Source organism: Pholcus phalangioides, unplaced genomic scaffold, assembly GCF_987345545.1.
Source record: "Pholcus phalangioides strain wild (caught in Gottingen) unplaced genomic scaffold, Ppha-v1.0 ptg000009l_1, whole genome shotgun sequence".
In the NCBI taxonomy this organism is placed as follows: Eukaryota; Metazoa; Arthropoda; class Arachnida; order Araneae; family Pholcidae; genus Pholcus; species Pholcus phalangioides.
In genome coordinates this window covers 33,477-46,633 of record NW_028301602.1, presented here as the reverse complement: position 1 = coordinate 46,633, position 13,157 = coordinate 33,477, and the positions used below count along the sequence as shown (strand labels likewise).

The following is a 13,157-nucleotide window of genomic DNA, read 5'->3' as shown; positions in this document are numbered from 1 at the left end:
ATTAAAACATAAAAATTATCTTCCAAGAACATTAAAATTACTCTAATCATACATTTATCTTGAGTATATAATTATAATGCATCATATTATGTTATGTAATGTAACACTCGTACATTCACACTCGTACCATATTCAGTCATGAAATATTTAAATAATAAGTAAAAGTTTCATTTCCAACATTCTTGAAAAACTTTTTATAACCTTATCACACAAAAATGTAATATTATATTATAATAATATTTCAGGAATAAAATGAATTTTTCAAGAAAATTGCAAAACCACATCGTCAGTACTTTTCTACGTTATAAGAAATAAATTTCGTTTAGCGTATATATGTAATAATTTAGAGTACGTAAATGTATGTTGCATGTGACGTATGTGTAACCTCTTCCCTCCAGAAGTATACATATGTGAATCTTCATTTTTTTTAGGCATTAAGAAGTTTTTAGAATGATTCTTTCTTCAAGTTAACATCTGAGGTACACATAGTGACTTCCGATCTCAACTCAGACGGTCCTAATAAAGATATTGACTGAATATTAATTAATTAATTGATTTTTCTTGTTTGAGGGCAATTTCACACATACAACGCAAACACAAATTAATCAATAAAAAAATTTCTTTTCTGTAATAGTTTTATCTCAAGCGTGAAGAGAGGTAAAAATACTATTTTTAGAGGTAGTTATACATTTTTATGCAAAACTGCCATTGTCTAGAGGGTGCGTTTTCATTACATTCTATTTAAATAAAATATTTGCCATAAATTCCTCATTCTGAAAAGCATATTTTCTTCAAGTTGAGCGAAACTCGAATAAACTCACTAGCTCGCCAAATCTTGCGGAGACGTATATTTCAGTTAAAAGTTAATAAAACTCATTACTTCAATCATTTATTACCAAAAATTCTATTAAAACATTTAATAATGGCTCATGACATTTGAATTTTACCAAAACTTGGAACTTTAATTGAATTAAATCCAAAATAGAGTCGTTAAAAACTGAGACTACGTCAGAAATCCATTGAATCGTCAATTTAATATTCTAATTTTTAATTTATAAGAAGGGGAATGAGCAAAAAAGTATTCCCTTGTGAAAGGATACTGGTCTCCCTTTCCTAAACCATTCAAAACATCCGAAAGCTGCGCAAGTGTTGGCCATTCTAATCAAAAATAAGACAGCGCGTGTAGATCGTCATACGAATAGCCATAAGGAAAGCATTGAAAGCGAGATTCCCTGACCAGCCTTTTGACCGGAGTCACGTGACTCCGGATCTTTGCTTCACATTGTAACCCCTCGCGCGCTCTCTATGTTATTCTTACTCTGCGCCTGACACAGGGGTACAACAAAAAACGGCGACTTGACCGCCGCAAAAAATTGCTACCGCAGGGAGTCCCCCATCGAGGGGTTAGCGCGCCGACCTCTCGATGAGTATGAAAAAAAAACAAGCATGCCGTTCGGAATCGGCAATAAATTGTAGGTCCCGGTCTAATTAGCCCTCGTGGGCAGAAAATGACCGTGGTGCGACAAAAATGATCAAACCCCAAAATGAACCCTGTAAACATGGGGCCCCGACTTGGAAGCCCGGTGCGAATGCCATGAAAAATGTTCATTTGTATTCGTTTTACCAACGAATAAAATCCAGGACCACCCACGCAACTACCCGTGACCGAATTCGCAAATTTTTTGGAGCCCCCAGACTAGATATATCTTGTGCTTCCGCTATCGCAAATTTTTCAAATGAGATCAAACAACAATGAAAACAAGGGCCCCTGGAAATGAAAACTTTTAACTTTCCCATGAAGAGTATACGTACAATTCCCCCCCCCCGGGTACCCCGACCCTGTGTGTTGGGAGCACTGTTGTTATATGTATATTATACATATACATACCTCTCGGCATGACCCCCCACCACGAGGCAGGGCTCGCCATCTAAATTCCAGCCTAAGGGCCCTGCTGTAGGATATGGGAGCCTCTCGGTACATGCACATAACATGGTCCCGATGGGTCAAATCGGTCCCAATATGTGCTAGAGTTAAATTAATACTTGACCCAAAATCGTAACCGACTTCCGTAACACAAAAACGTAACAGATTTCCGTCACTCAAAAACTTCACCCACTTCCGTCACTCGGTTGCTTAGCAACAGGCCCTTTTCGAGTTTGTGATTTTATATTATAGAGTAGATATATATATATTAGGGTGGCCCTTATTATAATGGTGAAAAATTTACTTAACATTTTTTTAATCCCACCCATTAATTTTTACCTTAATGTGAAAGTATACCAAATATCTCTTCAATATATAAAGATTAACCCGTGCCTCATGGAGCTTGATTGAATGAAGATGTTGGAGAAAAAATTTGCTAAACATTAAGCATTTGAAAATGTTAATTTATTACTCATATTAAGAAATTGTATAATTTTTTGCTATAAAATTATGAAATGGCATCTTTAAAAGGGCATATGAAACAAATTCACGTTTTAATAATATATTTAAAAAAAATTTTCGTTCAAGAGTAGCCTTCCGGCAGTCCGGGTACTGCTTTCTGTGGTCTTCGACACACTGGAGAAGAAATTGCTTCTGCTCTTCATCCACAGTTAAAAGCCTATTGAAATTTTGCATCAGTTTCACCCCTCTTTCAGCTGTGTCATTAACAACACTGAGATTCCGGAATGTTTCTTGTGACATTAAATAAGAATCGTCCCTATCTCAAAGATCTGGACTTAGATTCAGATAGCTAATGTCGACATCCAATTTCTTTAACAAATTGAACTAATTATTAGATAGCATATCTGAATTCTCAGATTTAATTTGTGAATATTCATTAGAAAACCTTGTTAAAAATTTGATTAATGATTAAAATTGACTATCATAAAATCAAAGGAGAATGTATAATAAAAGTACAGTATTCTTAATAAATAGATAGTATTAAAATTAAAATCTTACCTAAGAGAAGGGGAACTTCATTAGGAGATGAATAATACATTTTCTTTCAGTATTAATATTTTCCCGTTTCAAATTCTCTATGATGCACTTTTTGGAAGTAGTAACATTTTTATTTAAAATTGCTGGAATGCTTGACTCATCATTTAAATATACCACAGGTGATTGCAAAATTTTTTCAAAGCAACTGAAGAAACACCCTTATTTATGTTTTCGTATTTCTTCAAATCTTGTCGAAAGCATCAAATCATTGAATGGAGCACCGACTTGCCGATGAACTCTACAGCCATGCTTTAACATACACCGTTAAACAACAAACAAACAAATGTTCTTCAGACTGTTCACTTTAGACACTTTTAAAGCCAATTACTGTTTAAATGAAAACATTTTAGAGGAGTTAATTGCCTTTGCCATCCATCGAGCATGATGTAAAGCCCCTGGTGGCCTGATTTTGATAGTCGAGTCTGAGTTCCTTCCAATAAAAACCATACATAATTCAACGAGCTCCTGATAATCGTGCTTCAGTTTCCCATTTTGCAGTGCATTAAAAAGATAATTCACGTTACTCAGTATTTCGTTCAAGTATATTTATACCAGGGTTGGAAGGTTTTTGACACATGGCAGTTTTTGACGGTTTAAACCGTCACGTCAAAAACCTCAAATATTGCTTTTCAATGTAAAAATTCCCATTGGAAATGCACACGTTATTTGCATGTAATGTTTAAAGTGACTATGTTATACAAAGAATAAATATTTAATATGATTCTAAAATAATTGTCTACTCTACAAAATTATTTTGCACAATATACACTGCTCAAAACAATTAGGGGAGCACATGATTTTAACAAAATTACGCAAAGATGTATACCGATAAGTAACATAAAATGAATCATCCATAATTTAAAGCCTAGCAGGAAACAGAAGAAGAAAGCTTCATATGCAAATCAAAGTTCATGACGTCAAAAACCAGAAAAAGGAGATAAGGGCAGAAATCGGGATGTTGCAGAAACGTCTGTTTTACTGCCGTAACTGTGAAATTCGATTGCGCAGTATTTTTTTTTTTTGAGACAAGGTGACTTGAGGATGTCTCAACAACGTGATTTACCGGAATCCATGGCATGGCGTGTTATAGGCAGACTGGAATCCGGCCAAACACAACGTAGTGTCGCGGACGCTGTTGGAGTCGCCAGAAGTGTTGTTGCAAGGCTGTGGAATCGATTCCAAGAAACAGGAAATGTTAGACGTCGACCAGGGCAAGGTCGGCCACGCGCCACTACAACAACTGATGACCGGTATGTACGGTTAACAGCCCGTCGAAACAGAACAAAGAATGCTACGCAGCTGCAAAGACGGTTGCTCTTGGCAACAGGCACGACCTCCTATATAACCGGCCTTTGCGTAGCGTTGTGACGTCACTGGAAGTAGTGCTAAACCTCCGCCTCCTTAAGCCTAAGTGGTCGTTATCTAGGTGGTCGTGCAACAGGACGAAGGGTGTCCAGCCAAACAGTACGTAATCGGCTTCATGAGGGAGGGCTCTATGCACGTAGGCCAATGGTCTGCATTCCGTTGACCCCACGCCACCGTGCGGCCCGAAGAAGATGGGCTGCTGAACATCGAGATTGGGAGCAACATGATTGGAGCCAAGTGCTGTTTACAGACGAGTCCCGATTCAGTCTGGAGCAAAGCTGCATTAAGAGTACTTACAAGCGGCTTTGGTCTGGAGTGTGACACCCGACGTGTTCTGGTATGGAGGGACAGGGGCATTCGAAATAACCCCGCATTCGTTCGTGAAAGGTCACAATACAGACGAGCTGGTTGGATGGTATGGGGTGGAATCAGCATAGGCGGACGTACGGACCTGCATATCATTCGGAATGGCACTTTGACGGCCCGAAGGTATGCAGACGAGATAGTGCGACCTCATGTCATCCCTTACGCTGGAGCCATTGGAGATTCCTTTGTTTTCCAGGATGATAATGCCCGTATGGTATGGAATGGCCAGCGTGCTCTCCTGACCTGAATCCAATCGAGCATGTCATGCTCGGACGACGCATTGCTGCGCGACCAAGGCCGCCTGTTACTGTCCGAGACTTGCAGATTGCACTTCTTGAGGAGTGGAACAGTATTCCCCAAAGTCTGATCGATAACCTCATCGCATCCATGGCAAACAGGTGTGCAGCAGTCTTAGCTGTTCGAGGAGACCACACGCCCTATTAAAACTCATGCATCATGTCTAAACAGTACTTTTTTTTATCGTTTACATGTAACCAAATTGTTGTCCTAAATCATCTTTTCATGTTTTTTCCATATTTTCAAAGAATTAAAGCTTAATTCCAAATTTTTTTACGTCTTTTTTCTGTATTGTGCATTGATACGCGTGTACTATCCATTGTATGCCAATACGTGGCTGTCTCGCACGGTTTTCTTCACTTTTTTGCTTGCTTCCCCTAATTGTTTTGAGCAGTGTATATACAGTCAAACCTCGTTAATGAGTCACTCTTGGGAGCTCAAAAATATGACTTAGCAAGCGGAGTGACTCGTTAAGCGGAGTAAGACATAGCTGTGCCAATTCCTGCCTGAGGATAATTGGGACTTCCAAAAAATGATGTAAGCGGAGTGACGTGTTAAATATATATATATCATAGCTGCCAACTTTTGAAAATGAAAATTCGGGAGATTTTCGCTCAAACCCGTATTTTATGCTAAAACCACTCCCCAATAAATACAATACTGATTTTCCAAACATAAAAGTTAAAGCGTAGGGAATAAAATCCGTACTGAAGTCAAATTAAAATAAGCATTTTACACACATGGAAGTTAAACCCTTGGGAATAAAATTCCTACGCAAAAAAACAAGTGATATTGGAGGCCAAAACTTCAATGATGTAAAAATAAATATTGTGTTCAATCAGAAACGCTGTGACAAACATTGTGCGCGAATGACCCCAAAATCATCGGAAGATGAAGGAAAACACCGTCAATTTTTGATGAACACTGACTTTTTGTGACATTTGCTTGATGTTTTTTTTTTCATTTCACGAGTGATGATGGCAGTCCTTCCATGACCGATGTTTATGTCCGTAACACAACTTGTACAAAAAGGAAAAGTCGGCCCTCTTCTGGAACGTTTGATGAAAGGAAATTCATCGGAATAAGTATCTTTAAAATTGATTAAATATGTTTTTGCTTATCATTATTCATGCTTTGTTATATCGCACGTACGTAACTTAAACAAAAGAAATTTTGACCATATGCGCGTCACTAGAATCTTCAATTATTATCCAGAACTATTGGCTGCTAAGCCATTTCCCTGCACGATAAGACAAACAACTTTCTTGTTACCATCAGAGGGTTTGTAAAACTTCCTTAAAAAGGGAATTTCCCCATTTACGACGTGTGACGTCGAAAGGGAAAAAAAAGAGGCTTCATGCCCCACAAGAAATTTCTTAGGGATTGTTTTCATAAGCGGGGATTTTTTTTTTAATGAAGTGGGGAATTTTTAGGGACAATTAGGGATTTTTGTGAATTTCATAAAAATTCGGGAGATTTAAGAACTTTTCGGGAGGTCGAGTGATGAAGCTAAAATTCGGGAGATTCCCGAAAAATTCGGGAGACTTGGCAGCTATGATATATATATATTTTTTTTCTTATAAAATATACAATTTGAATAAAGCATAGCATAAACACGAAAGGGAAAACTATGGAATGATTTGACATTTTCTGATTCAAAATGATTCTTGACCTTCCAAAATTTCTTCAACTGCTTATACGTATATGTGTGCATTGATATAAACCATCTGCTGTACTCGTTTTACAGCAGATAAGAATTTAAAAAAAGGTTTATTACATCATATATGTATGGTGATTTCTGTTATTAAATTATCTAGATAACCACTAATACTTAAAACGATACTCTTCGATCTACCGATCAAAATACTGAATTGTAGGACTGAAATGTCATTCAATTTGGCAATGCTAGCTTGTATATGTCAAACTTGGTTTATTCTTACTTTTGCACTATGATATGGTACATTTACTAGCATTTATAATGCAATGGTTTTGCAGTTGAAGCTGTATTCAAACGTGCAAAACAAATGCTTTGGGTATCAAGTCTTGTCACTCTGCTTTGGTTGAAAATACTCTTTAAAGCTCTGTGAATTTATACACCCTGATCTAACAAATTTTTAGGTGAAAATGAGTTTAATTAGTGCATTAACAAATGCTGCATGAGAATTTTTATATGGAATAAAATTTTGAGCAGATCACGAAATTTAAAATATCAAAATTGGTATTTTTCATCAGTAATTATAATTTTGCATTAAAAAAACCCTTTAATCTAAATAAAAGTAAGTGTTTTGTTATTTAACATATCTATCAAGTTAACAAAAACTATTCTACATCATTGACAGTAAGATTTTGATAGTTTTAACACCAGAGTTAGTTTCTGGGGTCTAAAACCTAACCCTGATACCCTATTGTACATATTTTGAATAAGCAGCTCTATTCCACTTAGCAAATTCAACACAGGTAATGAGTAGCTTATATAAATAAACCAAATAATTATATTTTATATGTTCTAGACTCTTGTGTTGAAAAATTCAAAATTGCAAATTATAATTAATATTTTTTTTAATTATTGTAATAAATTAATGCTTAAAAATGAAACATCGTAATATGCCAAAAGTAAGTTTTTCATCATATTGTACACCTATTGTGTTCAAAACATTATCAAAATGCATTCATTTAGGTTTTTGACAGTTTTCGACAGTTTAAACGAGTTTTTGACAGTTTAAACTAATTTTTCACGCTTGTCATGTCAAAAACATCCATATCTTCATGGGCATCTTTTTATCAGCCACCTTTTGTTTGTTGCTTCCTAAAGAATGGAGGTAAATAGTTTGAACTTTTTAATGATCTAATTTGTGTTTTCAATGTGCAGTCAGTTCTACATCATTGATTGAGGGGACCTAATTCTAATGCTCATTCCTGTTGTTCCCAGAGGAGAGGGTATGTTGATCACTTTTTTTATTATTTCAATTACAAACTCGTCCTTTGGTCTCAAACAATGCCATTCCTTTGAATGTCTTTGCTATTCTTGAATTTAGATTTTATGAACTAATTGTTCAGGTCTGTAGAAGTGATTAACGGCTGTGTAATGGATGTAATCATTTTTAAATATATGACATTCTGAAATATAAGGACATCCATATCTTTATGGACATCTTTTTATCAGCCACCTATTGTTTGTCACTTCCTAAAGAATGGAGGTAAATAGTTTGAACTTTTTAATGGTCTAATTTGTGTTTTCAATCTGTAGTCAGTTCTATGTCATCGATTGGGGGACCTAATTCTAATGCTCATTCCTGTTGTTTCCAGAAGAGAGGGTATGTTCATCACTTTTTTTATTATTTCAATTACAAACTCATCCTTTGGTCTCAAACAATGCCATTCCTTTGAATGTCTTCGCTATTCTTGAATTTTGATTTTATGAACTAATTGTGCAGGTCTGTAGAAGTGATTAACGGCTGTGTAATGCATGTAATCATTTTTAAATTTTTGTTTCTTGCTTCCAAAAGAATGGAGGTAAATAGTTTTAACTTTTTAATGATCTAATTTGTGTTTTCAATGTGCAGTCAGTTCTACGTCATCGATTGGGGGAACTAATTCTAATGCTCATCCCTGTTGTTTCCAGAGGAGAGGGTATGTTCATCACTTTTTTTATTATTTCAATTACAAACTCATCCTTTAGTCTCAAACAATGCCATTCCTTTGAATGTCTTTGCTATTCTTGAATTTTGATTTTATGAACTAATTGTTCAGGTCTGTAGAAGTGATTAACGGCTGTGTAATGCATGTAGTCATTTTTAAATTTTTCTTCATTGCTTCCAAAAAATGGAGGTAAATAGTTTGAACTTTTTAATGATCTAATTGGTGTTTTCAATCTGCAGTCAGTTCTATGTCATCGATTGGTGGGAGGGGGACCTAATTCTAATGCTCATTCCTGTTGTTCCCAGAGGAGGAGGGTATGTTGATCACTTTTTTTTATTATTTCAATTACAAACTCATACTTTGGTCTCAAACAATGCCATTCCTTTGAATGTCTTTGCTATTCTTGAATTCTGATTTTATGAACTAGTTGTTCAGGTCTGTAGAAGTGATTAACGGCTGTGTAATGCATGTAATCATTTTTAAATTTTTGTTTGTTGCTTCCAAAAGAATGGAGGTATATAGTTTGAACTTTTTAATGATCTAACTGGTGTTTTCAATCTGCAGTCAGTTCTACGTCATCGATTGGGGGAACTAATTCTAATGCTCATTCCTGTTGTTTCCAGAAGAGAGGGTATGTTCATCACTTTTTTTATTATTTCAATTACAAACTCATCCTTTGGTCTCAAACAATGCCATTCCTTTGAATTTCTTTGCTATTCTTGAATTTTGATTTTATGAACTTGTCATTGCGTTATTAATTGTTCAGGTCTGTAGAAGTGATTAATTGCTGTGTAATGCATGTAACCATTAAAATTTTTTTTCGACAGTTTAAACAAGTTTTTGACAGTTTAAACTAATTTTTCACGCTTGTCATGTCAAAAACATCCATATCTTTATGGGCATCTTTTTATCAGCCACCTTTTGTTTGTTGCTTCCTAAAGAATGGAGGTAAATAGTTTGAACATTTTAATGATCTAATTTGTGTTTTCAATGTGCAGTCAATTCTACGTCATCGATTGAGGGGACCTAATTCTAATGCTCATTCCTGTTGTTCCCAGAGGAGAGGATATGCTGATCACTTTTTTTATTATTTCAATTACAAACTCATCCTTTGGTCAAACAATGCCATTCCTTTGAATGTCTTTGCTATTCTTGAATTCTGATTTTATGAACTAGTTCAGGTCTGTAGAAGTGATTAACGTCTGTGTAATGCATGTAATCATTTTTGAATATATGACATTTTGAAATGTAAGGACATCCATGTCTTTATGGTCATCTTTTTATCAGCCACCTATTGTTTGTCGCTTCCTAAAGAATGGAGGTAAATAGTTTGAACTTTTTAATGATCTAATTTGTGTTTTCAGTCGGCAGTCAGATCTATGTCATCGATTGGAGGACCTAATTCCAATGCTCATTCCTGTTGTTTCCAGAGGAGAGGGTACGTTTATCAGTTTTTTTATTATTTCAATCACAAACTATTACTTTGGTCTCAAACAATGCCATTCCTTTGAATGTCTTTGCCATTCTTGAATTCTGATTTTATGAACTTATTGTGTTATTAATTGTTCAGGTCTGTAGAAGTGATTAATGGCTGTGTAATGCATGTAATCATTTTTAAATTTTTGTTTGTTGCTTCCAAAAGAATGGAGGTATATAGTTTGAACTTTTTAATGATCTAATTTGTGTTTTCAATCTGTAGTCAGTTCTATGTCATCGATTGGGGGACCTAATTCTAATGCTCATTCCTGCTGTTTCCAGAGGAGAGGGTATGTTCATCACTTTTTTTATTATTTCAATTACAAACTCATCCTTTGGTCTCAAACAATGCCATTCCTTTGAATGTCTTTGCTATTCTTGAATTTTGATTTTATGAACTAATTGTTCAGGTCTGTAGAAGTGATTAACGTCTGTGTAATGCATGTAATCATTTTTAAATTTTTGTTTGTTGCTTCCAAAAGAATGGAGGTATATAGTTTGAATTTTTTAATGATCTAATTAGTGTTTTCAATCTGCAGTCAGTTCTACATCATCGATTGGGTGAACTAATTCTAATGGTCATTCCTGTTGTTCCCAGAGGAGAGGGTATGTTCATCACTTTTTTTATTATTTCAATTACAAACTCATCCTTTGGTCTCAAACAATGCCATTCCTTTGAATGTCTTTGCTATTCTTGAATTTTGATTTTATGAACTAGTTCAGGTCTGTAGAAGTGATTAACGTCTGTGTAATGCATGTAATCATTTTTGAATATATGACATTTTGAAATATAAGGACATCATGTCTTTATGGACATCTTTTTATCAGCCACCTATTGTTTGTCGCTTCCTAAAGAATGGAGGTAAATAGTTTGAACTTTTTAATGATCTAATTTGTGTTTTCAATCGGCAGTGAGATCTATGTCATCGATCGGAGGACCTAATTTCAATGCTCATTCCTGCTGTTTCCAGAGGAGAGGGTATGTTCATCACTTTTTTTATTATTTCAATTACAAACTCATCCTTTGGTCTCAAACAATGCCATTCCTTTGAATGTCTTTGCTATTCTTGAATTTTGATTTTATGAACTAATTGTTCAGGTCTGTAGAAGTGATTAACGTCTGTGTAATGCATGTAATCATTTTTAAATTTTTGTTTGTTGCTTCCAAAAGAATGGAGGTATATAGTTTGAATTTTTTAATGATCTAATTAGTGTTTTCAATCTGCAGTCAGTTCTACATCATCGATTGGGGGAACTAATTCTAATGGCCATTCCTGTTGTTTCCAGAGGAGAGGGTATGTTCATCACTTTTTTTATTATTTCAATTACAAACTCATCCTTTGGTCTCAAACAATGCCATTCCTTTGAATTTCTTTGCTATTCTTGAATTTTGATTTTATGAACTTGTCATTGCGTTATTAATTGTTCAGGTCTGTAGAAGTGATTAATTGCTGTGTAATGCATGTAACCATTTTTAAATTTTTTTTCGACAGTTTAAACAAGTTTTTAACAGTTTAAACTAATTTTTCACGCTTGTCATGTCAAAAACATCCATATCTTTATGGGCATCTTTTTATCAGCCACCTTTTGTTTGTTGCTTCCTAAAGAATGGAGGTAAATAGTTTGAACATTTTAATGATCTAATTTGTGTTTTCAATGTGCAGTCAGTTCTACGTCATCGATTGAGGGGACCTAATTCTAATGCTCATTCCTGTTGTTGCCAGAGGAGAGGGTATGCTGATCACTTTTTTTATTACTTCAATTACAAACTCATCCTTTGGTCAAACAATGCCATTCCTTTGAATGTCTTTGCTATTCTTGAATTCTGATTTTATGAACTAGTTGTTCAGGTCTGTAGAAGTGATTAACGGCTGTGTAATGCATGTAATCATTTTTAAATTTTTGTTTGTTGCTTCCAAAAGAATGGAGGTATATAGTTTGAACTTTTTAATGATCTAACTGGTGTTTTCAATCTGCAGTCAGTTCTACGTCATCGATTGGGGGAACTAATTCTAATGCTCATTCCTGTTGTTTCCAGAAGAGAGGGTATGTTCATCACTTTTTTTATTATTTCAATTACAAACTCATCCTTTGGTCTCAAACAATGCCATTCCTTTGAATTTCTTTGCTATTCTTGAATTTTGATTTTATGAACTTGTCATTGCGTTATTAATTGTTCAGGTCTGTAGAAGTGATTAATTGCTGTGTAATGCATGTAACCATTAAAATTTTTTTTCGACAGTTTAAACAAGTTTTTGATAGTTTAAACTAATTTTTCACGCTTGTCATGTCAAAAACATCCATATCTTTATGGGCATCTTTTTATCAGCCACCTTTTGTTTGTTGCTTCCTAAAGAATGGAGGTAAATAGTTTGAACATTTTAATGATCTAATTTGTGTTTTCAATGTGCAGTCAGTTCTACGTCATCGATTGAGGGGACCTAATTCTAATGCTCATTCCTGTTGTTCCCAGAGGAGAGGGTATGCTGATCACTTTTTTTATTATTTCAATTACAAACTCATCCTTTGGTCAAACAATGCCATTCCTTTGAATGTCTTTGCTATTCTTGAATTCTGATTTTATGAACTAGTTCAGGTCTGTAGAAGTGATTAACGTCTGTGTAATGCATGTAATCATTTTTGAATATATGACATTTTGAAATGTAAGGACATCCATGTCTTTATGGTCATCTTTTTATCAGCCACCTATTGTTTGTCGCTTCCTAAAGAATGGAGGTAAATAGTTTGAACTTTTTAATGATCTAATTTGTGTTTTCAGTCGGCAGTCAGATCTATGTCATCGATTGGAGGACCTAATTCCAATGCTCATTCCTGTTGTTTCCAGAGGAGAGGGTACGTTTATCAGTTTTTTTATTATTTCAATCACAAACTATTACTTTGGTCTCAAACAATGCCATTCCTTTGAATGTCTTTGCCATTCTTGAATTCTGATTTTATGAACTTATTGTGTTATTAATTGTTCAGGTCTGTAGAAGTGATTAACGGCTGTGTAATGCATGTAATCATTTTT

General features: G+C 35.0%; 2 protein-coding genes across 14 annotated transcripts in view; one reads left to right on the top strand and one right to left on the bottom strand.

The window, feature by feature from the left end:
- LOC149081583 (uncharacterized) overlaps window positions 1-3,270 on the bottom strand; it is a 219,792-nt gene extending 216,522 nt beyond the window's left edge. The window contains exon 1 of the mRNA XM_089236975.1: window positions 2,945-3,270. The gene's annotated coding sequence lies outside the window, so the exon portion shown is untranslated. The remainder of the gene's footprint in view (window positions 1-2,944) is intronic.
- The window catches only part of LOC149081582 (uncharacterized), a 29,440-nt gene that overhangs the window by 2,919 nt on the left and 13,364 nt on the right, over window positions 1-13,157 (top strand). For 8 of the 13 annotated variants that reach the window (XR_016193317.1, XM_089236981.1, XM_089236983.1 and 5 more), the window contains exons 2-5: window positions 8,890-8,964; window positions 11,355-11,421; window positions 12,106-12,172; window positions 12,906-12,979. Coding sequence is in view for 10 of the 13 variants with exons in the window: in XM_089236981.1 (XP_089093107.1) it covers window positions 8,890-8,964; window positions 11,355-11,421; window positions 12,106-12,172; window positions 12,906-12,979 (283 nt within the window). In the remaining 3 variants the exon portion in view is untranslated. Of the gene's footprint in view, window positions 1-8,574; window positions 8,642-8,889; window positions 8,965-9,214; window positions 9,282-10,014; window positions 10,089-10,349; window positions 10,417-10,665; window positions 10,733-11,038; window positions 11,103-11,354; window positions 11,422-12,105; window positions 12,173-12,905; window positions 12,980-13,157 lie in introns of those variants that run through there. The other 5 variants (XR_016193319.1, XR_016193318.1, XM_089236986.1 and 2 more) reach the window with 3 other exon arrangements.